Source organism: Pelodiscus sinensis, chromosome 11 (assembly GCF_052426305.1).
Source record: "Pelodiscus sinensis isolate ZL-2025 chromosome 11, ASM5242630v1, whole genome shotgun sequence".
Lineage (NCBI taxonomy): Eukaryota > Metazoa > Chordata > Testudines > Trionychidae > Pelodiscus > Pelodiscus sinensis.
In genome coordinates this window covers 4,897,121-4,913,319 of record NC_143062.1, presented here as the reverse complement: position 1 = coordinate 4,913,319, position 16,199 = coordinate 4,897,121, and the positions used below count along the sequence as shown (strand labels likewise).

Below are 16,199 nucleotides of genomic sequence, written 5' to 3'. Positions count from 1 at the left end.
TGCACTAGATACTGCACTCAGCCATCTGGGAGACAAAGCTCATTTTGATTTGAATTAATGCATAGCTAATAATATTATGTGAACAGCAACAAAATCTTGAATCAATTTTTGTTTCCCCACACTCAAGGGCTGAATAATTCAAGGCAGCAATTCAGTTTTATTATTTAGTTTAATGGATGCTGTGTACTTCTTAGCCTGCTCTCCCACAGCCTCTCCCCCCCAAAATAGTCTAAGTAAATGGCTCCAGCTGAGAGCAAAACAAAGCTCAGTCATGCCAAGCACAGCAGAATTATAATCTGCCCAAGATGCAATGTTATTCAGTAGTTTAAAAAGTAACTCCATAGAGCTCACAAACAACTTTATTAGGTTAAATTTTTTTTTTAAGTTTCAAATATACCAGTATGATACTTGCTGTCTCAAAAGGACTGAGCAGGTGATACAGAAAACAAATTTAATCTTCTGGGATTGTGAAAATAGTCAAGATTTAGTACAACAGCATCAAAGCAAATGTTGTCCATAATTACTTCATCAACATGCACTATTTTCTCAAATGACCCAAAATTGGAATTTTACTTGAATTTTACAGTAGTAAAGCCAGTTCCAACATTTTTAAGTCAAGTAACTCATCTCCCACTTTGGTATTAACTGTTTCATTACCTATGATAGCTAAGAATTATCACGATCACTAGTGATCATTGCAAATCCCACAGCAATTTTCAGAGATTTCAACAGATTCCAACTGGGGTGTTTACATCACCGATTAATAAATGGGCCTAGCTAACATCCTTTACCACTTCATCTCTTTTTTACTGCATAACACTTTTTACCTCAGAGAGCTCTGCATTTCCAAGGTGGGTGAAGAGTTTCACATACAAAACATGGAATGCTTAGAAGTTTTCATTTAAAAGACTTTGATTATGAATAAACTCTGTGCTATTCCAGTCTTCCAAAATACTGGAACATTGCAAAAGAGAATATAAAATTAAATGAGGATGGATTGCTTTAAAAACTGATAACTGTGAACTTGGACAGGATTTCCATAATTCACAATGGAACTATAGCATTAGAAAAATCTTTTAATAAAAATAAGTTGCAAAAGAATTTGGTCACAAAACATAATATTTAATGAACAATTATTTATTTAACATTTGTCAGAATGCTGACTAGATGGATCTTACATAGTATAGAATGATGCCATGTATATTTTCAAGTCTTTGCAATACTGTATTAAAAACAAAAGTATGTTGAAATAGCCCACATAAGAACAAACTCAGGCCATTATCATCTACTGATACAAAATAAATTCTGAAGGGTGTTTTCAATGTCTCCTGAAACACAGTAACACTCGGTCAGGACATCCTAAGATCTCCTTTGGAACCAAACTCTCATGAAGTTAATGGAGCATGAACAATAGAAGGCACAGTGCAGTGTGGTGTAATCTTGTTTCAATTAAGCAAAACTAAGGATCAAGCCTTAAAACGGCGTGGTCCCATGAAGTTTGTTCACAGCTACCAGTCCTGGCTTTAGGTCTCATTTACTCCTAAATGTCTTCTAAGAGCCCCATCAGCAATGGAAGTGTTGGTAATGCTTCTAGACAATATTGATTTCCCAGGGTCCAGCTCTGGCCAGGTTTCAAGGGTGCTGAACTAGAGAGATTGTACCTGTATTCCTACTATTCATAACTTTGTTTGTGTAGTATTACTGCTTCAATTACAAAGCTATCCTATCAAACTAAAGCTTTATTCTCAAGAAAAACTACAAATACATATACTAACCAGAGTAAGAGAGTCCTGCAATTTGCATATAGAGGTCTTCTTCAGAGAAACTTTCTGGCAACATGAGAAAGGCTGCTGTGACTGCACTCTTCAGATTGCTAACCAGGGCAGCCTGCAGCTTGCCATTTTCATTCTGTGTCAAAATTTTCACCTGAAAAAAAAAAACAGTTTTTGAAAGCAAGATTTCACCAGGAAAGTGATAGATGACAGATCTAGAATTATTACCCAATCCAGTGTGTAAAAATAAACTGCATTTAATGTAAAATAATTCACATTATTATGATTCAATTAAGTGTAGAGCATGTCCATTTTCTATGTAGATGTTCCCTTTTTAGTACTAATAGCCTAAAGTTACAAGGCTGCAATGAGTGAAAGCCATTGGCTCAGCTCTTTTCTTGCTTCTCCAGTGCTTTTTGTCTTTTCCTCTTTTAGAAACTCATCCTGGAGTTAGTCAAAATAGCAATTCTGAGCAAATGTCAAAAAGAAAATACATAGCTGCTGAAGAAACAAGAAAAAGAAGCGAAAGAACACCCACTAGACAAGTGTGAGAAAGAAGAAAAGAGGGAATGACACGATAACAGTGGAATTCTCTCCCTGGAAACGGGGAAACTCAGTCTCCTGCAATCCTTAACAGACATCCTTGCAGTTTCTTTGCTTATCTATCATATGAGGATGGGTTAGGAAATCTATGAAATAAACCTTTACACAAATTAGTTTTCTTTGACACAACAGAATTCTGCTTCTCTCCTTGTGAATGGAAGTCCTGCTTGTGTCATCAGAAAGAGATTAAGGGGCTAAGTCACACATGCAAGCAGAATGAAACACCAAAGTTGAGTACATCTATACACCTCTTAGAGAAGTTTGCTCCTAGGAGGTGAACTTGTTTCAATTAATTTAAAATAACCATAACCACTAAGAACCCTACTTAGAAAGAACATACGTTGGACATAGGAGGCTGGTTGTTAGCAGAATAAAACACATCTTAATACAGAACTCATGTTGACAAAGCTACTTCCTTGTAATTTATACAAAATAATAAACTGCTCCTACAGAAAACTACTCCCTAAATAGTTTTATTGTGGAGTCTAGTCCTTTGAAAAAAAATGATGTTTTTCTGTTAGGCAATGCTACACTGCTTTACTTTTAAGAAATAGATTTTCTAACAAATGTAGGTGCTACTGAAAATCTATACATACATGTCTGCAGCGGGAACTGAGTAAAAATCCCATAAAAGGGTTTATGTGCCGAAATTACTTACATGATTTTAAAATCCCACCTTCTGTCCACAAAAAAAGTCACTGGAATGTACAACTTAGCAGCTTCCTATTTGTGTTATTTGTCATAAATGTGGTTTGTTCAAACAAAAGTGGAGTTGATCAAGCACTACGGAAATATTAACTCATACTGACCAGAAATACATATACCTAGATCATCAATGTATGGAATTTAAAAATCTTTAAAAATGGACTGGAGTATTGACCTGGGCTTTGCAGAGACTACTCTAAAAATAAAAACGTCACCAGAACTTTTATATTATAGGCAGAAAATGAGATTGTTTCATACAAGCATCTTGTATGTATATTTAAAGAGGAAAGTTAACAATTTCAGGTGAATCTTTCATGTGAAAAAAACCATACACTGAGAGGTTAATGCAGGGGCAGTCTAAGATTCCTTGGTTCTACTGTATACAAATACATATTAGGTTAGCCTTTCACTTTTCAGGATCCCAGGGAGCTGAAAATTAGGTCTATTGCACACTAAAGACTATGTTATCACCAAGATCGCAAAGTCAAATGTTCAAAAGTGAGGAAATACAAAATTAAGGTTGATTGTGCGACTTGAAATTAGGTTCCCTTCCGTGTATACCATGATATTCATATTATTTTTTCCACAGGACTCCGTCTTATTCATTGCACAAAATGGACAGTGCTCACTTAATGAGTAGCTATTTGATGTTTTATTTTCTCCTCATTCAGTGAATGGTCCTAGGCATTAGTTGTTCTTATTAGTGTCTCCATCACCATGGTAGCCTACTCTGTATGATTCTATGTTAAAGTCTTTGTGGATGAATAGTCCTTTGATACATCCAGGATATCACATCATCCAGCTCATGTGTTTTTCTGCCTCAGGTTATTTTGCTATCAACCTGGTTTTCCAGTGCCTATAAACATGAATTTCCCACTAAACCCCTTAAAAGGTGCCTTACAAATCATATCTTTCTTTTCATAAAATCCACCATATGTTGAGTGTGTCATTCCCAACGCTTTTTTGTTAGTTTCAGAGTCTATCCATAATATGTTTAGAACTCTTCTACACTACCATAATTTGAAATGTCGCAGTTCCTTTATTACCTGTTTCAGTGTCTGCATTTCAGTCATGATTTTCCATACATCAATTAGAAGTTTTTTTAGGAACAGAATTTACATCCCTTTCATCTGATGTTTGTTCTTCCAGCATGTCCCTTTTGCTCTAGCTATTCTGGTACTGAATTCAGAATCTGAATTTCCATCTTCTGTAACTATGCTTCCTAAGAAACAATATTTTTTCATCTGTTGCATGGCAGTACACTGTTTCTGGAACCTTCATATTTTCCCAGGATTCTTGCACATTATCATAGCTTTTGTTATGTCCATGTTCAACCCAACACCACATTCTTTGCCTTATCAGACCGTCTTCTGAATTAGCACAATGAATGTTATTCGCTCATTTTCCATACATCTTAATACTCCCTTCTGTTTCTTCAAGTAACTGAACACTCAGTACATGTACTGAATAAAGCTTGTGACATTACACAACTGTCTCATTCCACTTTTGATATCTAACAAAGATTCTCAATCGCAGATATCAAGTAAACCTGTTAATAATAAATGAAGTAATCATGGCAGCAATAAAGAGCCTTCCAAATAGAAGAGTACTAGATTGTGATGGAATACTGGCTGAACTGTTAAAAAGCATAGAAGATGAAGAGTTGAAAGCCATGTCACAAGTAATGAAGAATATATCTGAGATAAGTGAATTGCCAGAAGACTTTACAACCTCACTGTGTAGCCTAATCCTCAAAAAGACCACCACTAAGAATTGTAAAGAATACAGCACTATCAGCCTAATATCACATGCCTCTAAGCTACTTTTTCAATCTGTTCAAGACTTATACCACGAAAGAAGTAAAAAAAAAAATAAAAATTTTTAGCTTCAAATGGAAAGGGAATTATAAACACCATTACGAACACGAAGCTAATATTACATCAATTGTTTCTGTAGAAATGCATGCTGCTCTGATTGTTAACTGTATAAATAATGGCTGCTTCTTACTTTACGTTCTCTCTCTCCGTACAATGATACTGCAATATACATAGGTAACATGAAAATAACCAATGTCATAATGATACTTAATTAAGCTTTTTTTTCTTTCATCCATCTCAGAAAATTCAATGAAATGTCTCTTGTTAAAGGCAGAATTATCTGTTCAGGTAATACTGGATTTAAAAAAAAAATCTAGCATAATTACTTAAAGAAAACAAGCCAGTTATGAAGAAGCTAGTACAGGTTTGAACGTTTCTAATCCAGAACCCTCGGGACCTGACTAGTTCTGAACCAGGGAATTTTCTGGACCATGGGAGGTCAATATTGTCTAGCAGCATTACAACACTTCCACTACTTACTGTACTGCTAGAGGACTTTTAGTGGCAAATTACAGCTAATTTTAGTGGTAAATTACAGCATAGAACACTAGGACTGGAGGCTGTAAATAAACTTTAAGGGACTGCAACAAACTTGGCCACAACCATGAAAATCATTCTGGATGATGGATGTTTCTGGATGAGAGAGTTTTGGATTAGACAGGTTCAATCTGTATCTGTTTCCTCAACCAACAACTAAACAAGAACTTGGCTATGCCACAGTGTTTCAAAGCGGCAGCACCACTCAGCTGAGCTTGGGTTCTGTGAGGCGCTGCCCCTTTGAAATGCCACCCCGACATTTTAAAGGGGCAGCGCCACCTGGAGCCTGGGGTCAGCTGGGGACTCCCCAGCTGATCCCAGGTTCCAGTGCAGCATTTCAAACTGCACAGAGCCTGGGGTCTGCTGGAGAGTCCCCAACTGACCCCGAGCTCAGCGTGGCATTTCAAAGCGGCAGTGCAGCATGGAGCCTGGGGTCAGTGGGAGACTTTGAATCCCCTGCTAACCCCAGGCTCCACGTGGATGCTTCCGCTTTGAAATGCACAAGAGCCCCTGCTGGGGACTCTTGTACATTTCAAAGCAGACATGCCGTGTGCAGCCTGGAGTCATTAGGACTTCCCGCAGGCCCCGGGCTGCGTGCAGAAGTGCCTATTAGTCCATTAGTAAATTACTCAATATTTAACATCCTTAGTTGTGTTCAGAGTGAAAAGCTAATAGACTCTTGAGACATAGCAAAAGAGGCCTGGGAAAGAGTCAGCATTTCTAGTTATTTGTACCCTATTGGAGATGTCCTTATTTGAACTTAATGGATACCATTAACTCTACAGTAAGAATATTCAGCTGAGACAAAACTTACTATTTGAAAGAAAAATACTTGCAGCAAGAATCAAGCCAATATAGAATCAATCCACAGCAATTGGTTCTGAACATAGATGCATACTTATGAAAAGGCTGGGTATTTCTGAATCATTCAGGCAACATCCTTACAGCGCAACACTAAAAACATGTTGTTCTTTTTAGGGATGTTAAATATCAAATAATTGAATAGTTGTGCAACCGCATGAAATCTTAGCCCAGGACAGTCCCGGGAGGTAGGGCTGGCTCCCAGGGAGCCCCCTGCCACCTCACACTGCTGCCTCTGTATCAGAGGCAGCAGCAGGGGGTGGCAGGTGGAGCCAGTCCACAAAGGAAGCCAGTTTAAAAAATAGCTCCCCTCCTGCGCTTGCAGCCTGCCACCCTGAGCTGCTGCCTCTGATACATCATGTAGTCATCTACACAATGACATCCATAATTCTTTTGTAATATTTCTTCCTCCACAAGAAAGGAGTTGTGGAAGTCCATATAAATATTTTCAAGTCAAAATTTGTATGTCACCAGACATGTGTCCAGAGAACTTGTTTTTGACAAACTACTCTATATCCAGTGCTGATCTTGTAATGTAAACAATCCATGTTACTTTATCACCAACAAATTTAGAAATCAAAAGGACATCCTTATACATGTTTACAGATGGAAAAATTTCACTAGTCTTTTTAAGAAGTTTGTATTAAAAGAACAGCAGAAGTGAAACTGTGACCAGTAAGAGCCTACAATGTGAAGCCTACAAAGGTGTTTGCTCAGAACTTCTCTAAGTAACATTGTATAAAATGTCTCATTTATATTAAGTAGCAAATAATCTTACAAATGTTAATTCTACACATGGACAGGTATCAAAAGGAAAGATGGTTTAAGGTTTCAATGAGCATAGCTCAAACTTGAGTAATAGACCAAACCCTGCAGACTAAACCAACCCAGAACTTCCAGTAGCTTAATGTGAAGAATTCGCACCAATAATTTCTTCCATCTATCAAGTATATATGCTTCAAAGGCTATTTCTCATGGAAGAGCCTAAACATCAATTGTCTAACGCTGTTGTGATGTTGGGGGAAGTGGGACTTTTCCTAATTGCAAGTTCAACAGTAAAAAAAATGAAAATTCCAAAATGTCACAATAGTCTATAACAGGGGTGTCCAAACTTTTTTCAGAGGGCCAGATTTGATGAAGTAAACATGCGTGAGGGCCGACCATTTTGCCTGACATTCTTTGAACCATTAACATTAAATACAAATTAACTATTTTATGCAAAGTTTATTGCAAACGGCATACTTTTCATTTTGTCACATGGATGACAAATCTAAACAGGTGTTAAATCACTCTGCCTTTCATATCTGAAGGCCAGATGAAAATAAATCCAGGAAGCTGAAATATATGTCAGGAACATTGTAAAGTACATTACATATTATTGGTAATAAAGGTTGTCTGTCAACTTTTAAGTTCAAAAAATATGAACAGGAACATAACACCAAGTATATATGTTGTGTCCAAATATATTTATAACTGATTTAGACCAACTGACATTAACTGAGATTTTACAATGTATTCATCTCAATACATATGGATTCGTTGGGGGCCATAAAAGATAGATATTGCCAAATTACCTGTGGGGCCGTATTAAACCAGAACACGGGCCGCAATTGGGCTTGTTTAGTTTGGAAAAAAGAAGATTAAGGGGGGACATGATAGCGGTTTTCAAATATCTAAAAGGGTGTCACAAGGAGGAAGGCGAAAATTTGTTCCTCTTGGTTTCTGAGGACAGGACAAGGAGTAATGGGCTTAACGTGAAGCAGGGGAGGTTTAGATTGGACATTAGGAAAAAATTCCTAACTGTCAGGGTGGTCAAATATTGGAATAAATTGCCAAGGGAGGTGGTGGAATCTCCCTCTCTGGAGATATTTAAGAACAGGTTAGATAGACATCTGTCAGGGATGGTGTAGACGGAGCTTGATCCTGCCTTGAGGGCGGGGGGCTGGACTCGATGACCTCTCGAGGTCCCTTCCAGTCCTATGATTCTATGATTGGCCCACGGGCCGGACTTTGGACATGCCTGGTCTATAACAAAAAAATGGTGATGGGAACAGGTACAGAAGAGAGACAAAAAGCCTGGATCAGTATAAAAAAGTCTACTGATATAATTCAAGGACTGTATTAAGATCATGCCTTGCAAACAAGAGAAGTGTGGACCAGAAAACAATGAACAAAAGTTAGTGCGTTAGAAATCAGGCCTAATTGGTGGACAAAATAACAAGGGGACTGGCTATTCTGCCCATCACTCCCATTTGGATTTCCCAAAAAAGAGAAATGGGGAGGTGCTGACTATCACAATGATGAACAACTAAATAAAGGGAAGAGGAATGAACTTCATTATGACTGTCACCCCCACCATCCCCTTAGGCCTAAGGATCCAGCAAGACAATATTGTACCTTTGTCATCCTGATTTTAAGACATTTCCTGAGCAGACTGGACCAAGAGAGGACCCAGCTGATCAGCTCCAGTTCTAAAGCTTCATTTGAAGCCCAACCACCTGCCAGGATGTGAGGCTGTTGTATCCCTACTGCTCCCTCCATGTTATTTTCCTTGCCCCCATATTTTTAGCTATTTCCTATTTCTCTCCTTTTCCTTCTGTTCAATAAGAGTTTGGCTAAGCCAGCCAAAACTGTGTATTTTGCAACATTGATGTAAGCCTGTGACTAGGAGGTGGCAGCTAAAAGCAATACTTTGAACAGCCCAATGTTGGTAAAACTTTGTCAGGTCATAGAATCATAGGGCTGGAAGACCCCTCAGGAGGTCATCAAGTCCAGCCCTCTGCCCAAAGCAGGACCAGTCCCAACTAATTCAACCCAGCCAGAGCTCTGTCAAGCCAAGACTTAAAAACCTCTAGGGATGGAGATTCCACCACCTCCCTAGGTAACCTATTCCAGTACTTCCCTACCTTCCTGGTGAAATAGTTTTTCCTAATATCCAACCTAGACCTCCCCCACTGTAACTTGAGACTATTGCTCCTTGATCTCCCATCTGTCACTACTGAGAACAGCCTCTCTCCATCCTCTTTGGTATCTCCCCTCAGGAAGTTGAAGGCTGCTATCAAATCCCCCCTCACTCTTCTTTCCAAAAACCTCTCTTCTGTTAAAGGAAAAGGAAACAAGAGATGTTGTTAAAATATAAACCTTACTTAATATTTTATCTTGCAAATACTTAAACAGTTTATCTTTATCTTCAATTAAAAAGTTTAAAAGAATGTGTGTGTCTGCAGGCTGAGGTCACTGTATGCCAAACCCCAAACCTTGCTTAATGTTGGGCAGTGACAGGATCATGCTAACTCCTTTGACTTTTTAGGAATTAACATTCCATCTAAATTAATAGAACTCCTACTTCCATTATTGGCGTACAACTCTCATTGAAATCAATAGGGGATGTAGAAAGTGAGGTTTGTACATGATAAAAAGACAGAATATCTCAAAAGCTGTAACAAAAATAAGCCAAAATCAAAATAAACTTATTTTTTAAGTCAAGAAGTTGAATTTATTTGGAAATGTCTTCCATCTAACTTGTATCTGCTGCCATCTAGAGGTCTGAAATATTTAAAGCATACAGTCATTTAAAAACATGTATCAAACTTTTCATGACACTTATCTGAAGACAGACTATCCAAGCTTCAATGAGCATAGCTCAAACTCGAGTAACAGACCAAACCCTGCATCACAGTTATTATAATACTGTCATTCAGTGATACAAAGACAATGAACTAGATAAAACCTGTACAGCAAAGCAACTGAAAGATACCAAAATTTCTTAAAGATTTTGAACAAAACTAACAATTTCAGCTATTTCTGAAATGGTCCAATCTTGGGGTAGAAACGTAGCAGCTATTTAACTGCACAAAATCCTAAATAACTCAAATTAAGAATACCATATCTAATCACAGAGGGATTACAGATAAACAAAATTCAGTTACTCAAAATGTAATCTGGCAAAGATACCAGGGTTGATATCTCTAGTTACAGGTGAAATGACATGGGACATAGGATAGGAAGTAAAACAGAGTATCGAAAAGATTTGACTTCTAGTTAAACTTTGTCCTCACCCACAATTATTTCCAATTTGGGGAAATTTTGTATCTTAACAGAGCCAGACAAGTACCCAGAAGTCAACTACTTCAGGAAAGGTCCAACAAGGAAAATAACAGAACACCATTGGTCATCACCTACGGCCCCCAGCGTAAACCCTTCCAGTTCATCATTGACAATCTACAACTTATCCTGGAAAATGATCCCTCACTCTCAGGAGACAGGCCAATCCTCACCTACAAACAGCTCCCAACCTGAAGCAAATCCTTTCCAGCACTCTCACACCACACCTCAGATACCCTAACCCAGGCACCTACCCCTAACAACAAACTCCATTGCCTACTCTGTCCACATATCTTTACAAGTGACATCAGCCACAAGACCTAACCACATAAGCCACAACAGGGGCTCATACAACTGCACATGTGATACATGCAATAAAATGCCAGCAATGCCCTTCTTCCATGTATATTGGCCAAACCAGATAATCTCTATGATAAAGTATAAATGGACACAAATCAGATGTCAGAAATGGTAACACACATAAATCTATAGGAGAACATTTTAACCTACCTGGTCACTCAATCAGGGTATGTCTATACTACAAAGTTAATTCGAACTAACGTCCGTTAGTTCGAATTAACTTTGATAGGCGCTACACTAGCGCTCCGCTAGTTCGAATTTAATTCGAACTAGCGGAGCACTTAGTTCGAACTAGGTAAACCTCATTCTACAAGGACTAAGCCTAGTTTGAACTTACTAGTTCGAATTAAGGGGTGTGTAGCTCCTTAATTTGAACTAGTGGGAGGCTAGCCCTCCCCAGCTTTCCCTGGTGGCCACTCTGGCCAACACCAGGGAAACTCTACTGCCCCCCTCCCGGCCCCGGACCCCTTAAAGAGGCACAGTCTGGCTACGGTGCCCGTGCCAGGTGCAAGCCTGCCAGCACCCAGCCAGCAGACTCTGCACCTGGCACGGCTCGAGCCAGCCACCCGATGCCCCCCAGCACTCCCCCTCTTCCCGGGACCGCAAGAGGTGGGCACCCGCCTGGTCTAGTGCAGACATCGTGGACCTTGTCCACGACCTCCGCACTAGGCACAGGAAAGTGGCCGTCTAGGGCAGGAGAGCTGCCAGCCTGGCCACCCAGGAGCAGGTATGCATGAAAATCAAGGTGGTCCACTAAGACCCCCGACCCTGAGCTTACAATGGCCGTACTGGGCCAGACCAAAGGTCCATCTAGCCCAGTAGCCTGTCTGCCGACAGCGGCCAACCCTAGGGACCCTGGAGGGGACGAACCGAAGACAGTGACCAAGCCATTTGTCTCGTGCCATCCCTCTCCAGCCTTCCACAAACTTTGGACAGGGACACCACTCCTACCCCCTGGCTAATACCACTCCATGGAGCCAACCTCCATCACTTGATCTCACTTCTCTTTAAACTCTGTTATAGTCCTAGCCTTCACAGCCTCCTGCAGCAAGGAGTTCCACAGGTTGACTCTTTGCTTTGTGAAGAACAACTTTCTGTTACTAGTTTGAAGCCTGCTACCCATTCCTTTCCTTTGGTGTCCTCTAGTCCTTCTATTATGGGAACTAATGGAGAACTTTTCTGTATGCACCCTCTCCACCCCACTCATGCTTTTAGAGACCTCTATCCTGTCCCCCCTCCGTCTCCTCTTTTCTAAGCTGAAAAGTCCCAGTCTCTTTAGCCTCTCTTCATATGGGACCTGTTCCAAACCCCTCATCATTGTAGTTGCCCTCCCCTCTCCCACCCTCTCTCGTCCCCTCTCCCACCTCCTTTTCCCAGTCTCCCCCAGTTTTGTTCAATAAAGAGAGATTCTATTTTTGAACACAATTGTCCTTTATTTTGTACATCAGGAAGGGGGGCTAGGGAGGGGTAAGTGGAAGGAGGTGAGGGAGGAATGGGGTACGAGCTCCCGATGGGGAGGACTGGGCTGGCTCTGCGGGCTTCTGGGGGTGGAAGCTCTCCTGCAGCCCCCCGATTGCTCCCTCTCCCCAGATGGCAGCCTGTGGCAAGTGCAGCCGGTCTGATGGCCAAGTGCTGTGATGTGCCCAGTGTGGGTACTCCGGGCAATCCAAGCCAGGACTGCTTTGCAAGCAGGGCACCCCTGAGAACTGTCTGTCCGGGGTGGGGGTCGGGTCCCTTTAAGCACAGCCCTCGGCTAGCCTGAGGCAGCATCTCCACGCTCTAAGTCCTCATCTGATGCCCTGCCAGCACTGCTTCCGGCCATCCTTAACCCCGGTTCAGGGTCCACTCTGTGTGGACATGCTAGTTCGAATTAGCAAAACGCTAATTCGAACTAGTTTTTTAGTCTGGATGCGTTAGTTCGAATTAGCTCAGTTCGAATTAACTAATTCGAACTAAGTTAGTTCGAATTAGTGCTGTGGTGTAGACATACCCTCATGGATTTAAAAGTAGTCAGTCTTCTACAAAGGAATTTCACCACGCAATTACAGAAAGAGACTACAGAACTGGAACTACAAATTTGGCAGTTACCCAGGGCTTGAATAAAGACATTAACTGATTAGCACACTACAAAGCCAATATCCCCTACCTTTAACATCTGTATTTTCACATCAAAAGTTATGAATGGGATATATCCAGACTACTTAATTAGTTGCATTAGCACGAGTTAATGATTATAAATTATCTAGAGAAAGGAGTAAACAGTGAGGTGGCAAAATTTGCCGATGACACTAAATTGGTCAAGATAATTAAGAGCAAAAGAGTTTAAAAAAGATCTCACAAAACCAGGCAATTGGCCTACAAAATGGCAAATTAATTTTAATGTTGATAAATGCAAAGTAATGCACATTGGAAAAAATAATCCCAACTATACATACAAAATGATGGAGACTAATTTAGCTAATACCACTCAAGAGAGATCTTGGAGTTGTAGAAGCAAAGACTTCACTCAGTTTACGTGGCTAAACAGACAGTTTTATTGGCCAATAAAAGCAAAGTGAGCCAAACGTGGTCCCAGCAAAGCCGGTCCCAGTGAGGCTGGCTAATACAATTAATCCTACAATTGACCTTAACCAAACAGTTTGATGTCAGGGCATTCAATTACAGAAATAATTAATTAAACGAGGAAAAACAAAGCCTTATTAACAAGATGGCGGACAGGTACGAGGGAGTACCTCTCCTGTCTAAACCAGCCCAATTAACACATTCCAATAGCACATATGCCTTGGCCTGGCACATGGGGTGATAGAAAGTTCACTCTGGTCTACGTGCAAAGGCTAAAAGCTGAAATGGTTTCTGTTATACAAGATGGTTTTTAGCTAAACATAAAATGGTTTCTGCAGCTTCTACAGAGTCACTGTGGATAGTTCTCTGAAAACAGCCACTCAATATGCAGCAGCAGTCAAAAAAGCAAATAGAATGTTAGGAATCATTAAAAAAGGGATAGAAAACAAAACAGAAAATATCTTACTGCCTCTCAATAAATCCACGGTACGCCCACATCTTGAATACTGTGTATAGATGTGGTCATCTCATCTCAAAAAAGATATACTGACATTGGAAATAGGGATGGGACCGAGTAGTCATTTAGTTGATTAACTGATAAGTTTATCGGTTAATCTAGTTGACTACTTGCATTCGCCCCCCCCTCCCAGCATGGGAGGGGAAGCAGGAGCCGGTACTGGGGCGCTTTTAAGCAGACTCCCCCTAACACCAGCTCTGTGGTGCTGCCTGTCCCCCCGGGACAGAAGGGCTAGGGGAGGCTGCCATGAAGCAGCCCCTGCCACCATAGACAGAGGCTGCTCCGCATCCCTTCTCAGTAGTAGCTCCTGTCCACAGTGGGTCTGAGCTCCCCGCAGGCAGGGGGTTGCTATCGGAGCAGTCTCTGTGACGTCAGCCTGGGCTCACATGGACAGAGGCTGCTTCGCGGCAGCATCCCCTGCTGTCATGGCTCAATTCCCCAACCTGGCACTTGGAGCGTAGATGATGGGGTTCGGCTAGCAGAATAAATTCTGTAAGAACCTGTTGCTAACTCCCAGAGACACACTTGTCTGGTCTCAGTTTCCCCGAGATTTAATAAATACATACATACATACATAAAATGATCGCTGCCGCCACCACCGCCGCCGCCACCACCACCAAGTGTCCCTAAAAATAAACCCTTTTCCAGGGAAGAAACTACTTGGAATCCCTTGCATGAGGCAAAGTTCATCCCCTGTCCCAACCTCCATTTTGCTTGGAGTTGGGAAAACAGAGATAATCTACAGAGAACAATGGGGCTCTGCTTCTCTTAGGTAACGTGGTTTCACTTAAGCACCTAGGTTTAAGGACACCAAAATCAACCAATACCAGTTAACCAAAACAAAAAGAAAACACTTTTATTATTAAAATAAAACGACTGTTGCAAGCATACTAGATGACTCGGTGTTAAAAGCCATAAATTGAAAAAGACTCAGGGATTCTCCCTGGGCTGTAATTCTTAGTTACAAAAGAGAAGAGAAAAACAATTGACCAGCTCAGATATGATTTCCAAACCCCCAAACAAGGAAAACAATAAAACCTGACAGACTATCTAAACTTTTCCCTATTTACATATTTTAAAGGAGACTGTTCCCGGGAGAGTCCAAATCTCCTGCTTCATACCTGGGGAAAAACTGCTGCTTGACACAAAACAAAGGGGAAAAAAACCTCCCTCATTTGAAATTTCTTATCTCCATTTCATTGGCTGAATGCCCAAAGCCCCCCCTCTCAGGTGCAGAGCCTCAGTTAGCTTAACCCTTTCCTTGCTCTCCAGGAAGTCAAACTCTCCCTTGCAGCTCCTACTCATGACACCTGCCCTCTCCCCTGCCCTGAAGCTTCTGTCTGTGGGAAGCTCAGAATCCCCTGAGGACAGAGGCTGCTGCCACCCCATGCTGCTGCCTCTGTATCAAAAGCAGCAGCATGGGATGGCAGGCAGCTGGCCCGTGAGGGGAGCTGGTTTTTAAACTTGCTCCCCTTGCAGACTGGCTCCTGCCTGGCACCCCATGTTGCTGCCACTGATACAGAGGCAGCAGCATGGGGTGGCAGCAGCCCCTGTCCTCAGGGGGTCCAAGCTTCCCACAGGAGAACTGGCAGAGGACTTCCTGGGAGTGGGGCTGGATTGCACTAACTGCCTGTGCCACCCCCGAAGACTATAGAATAGTCGACTAACTGCTAAGAATTCATGCAGTTAGTCGACTATTCTATTATCTGATAACTAACATCCCTAACGGGAAAAGGTTCAGAAAAGGGCAACAAAAATTATTATAGGTTTGAAACAGGTGCCATATGAAGATCTATATCTATATCATCTTGGAGTCTGTTATTTTCACTCCTACTCATCTAATGAAGTGGGTCTTACCCATGAAAGCTAATGATATATATTTTTATTGGTTTCTAAGGTGCCACAGGACTACTCATTTTTGAAGTTACAGATTAACACAGCTACCAGGCCCATATACAGGAATTTCTGTGGAAGGTACTTTTTTTTTTTTTTGTAAATATGTGGACAATTTTTTTTAAATATAAAGGAGTTCAAAATAACCATGCAATGAGTGTGCATAAGAGAGGTTACTGACAAATGTGAGTGGAAACAGTGACCGGTAAACTTATTTTGTTAAAACATATTAAAAATATATACAGTAATAAAGGTTTTATAGAAATTACCTTCTGGGATTATGGAGGGCAGCGTGGCTGCCATGACCCCTACTCTCTCAGCCACCAGTACCTGCTGCTGCTCTACCTGCTCAGCAAGGCCAGCGCCAGGTCAGTGCAGATGAGGCTTCCAGCCAGTGGAGCCAAGCCC

The 16,199-nt window shown here is 41.0% G+C and overlaps 1 protein-coding gene across 4 annotated transcripts in view; it reads right to left on the bottom strand.

The window, feature by feature from the left end:
* Window positions 1–16,199, bottom strand: part of TAMM41 (TAM41 mitochondrial translocator assembly and maintenance homolog) — a 51,905-nt gene that overhangs the window by 21,934 nt on the left and 13,772 nt on the right. For all 4 annotated transcript variants that reach the window (XM_075939628.2, XM_075939627.2, XM_075939632.2 and 1 more), the window contains one exon: window positions 1,776–1,926. In XM_075939628.2, the coding sequence (XP_075795743.1) occupies window positions 1,776–1,926 (151 nt within the window). The remainder of the gene's footprint in view (window positions 1–1,775; window positions 1,927–16,199) is intronic.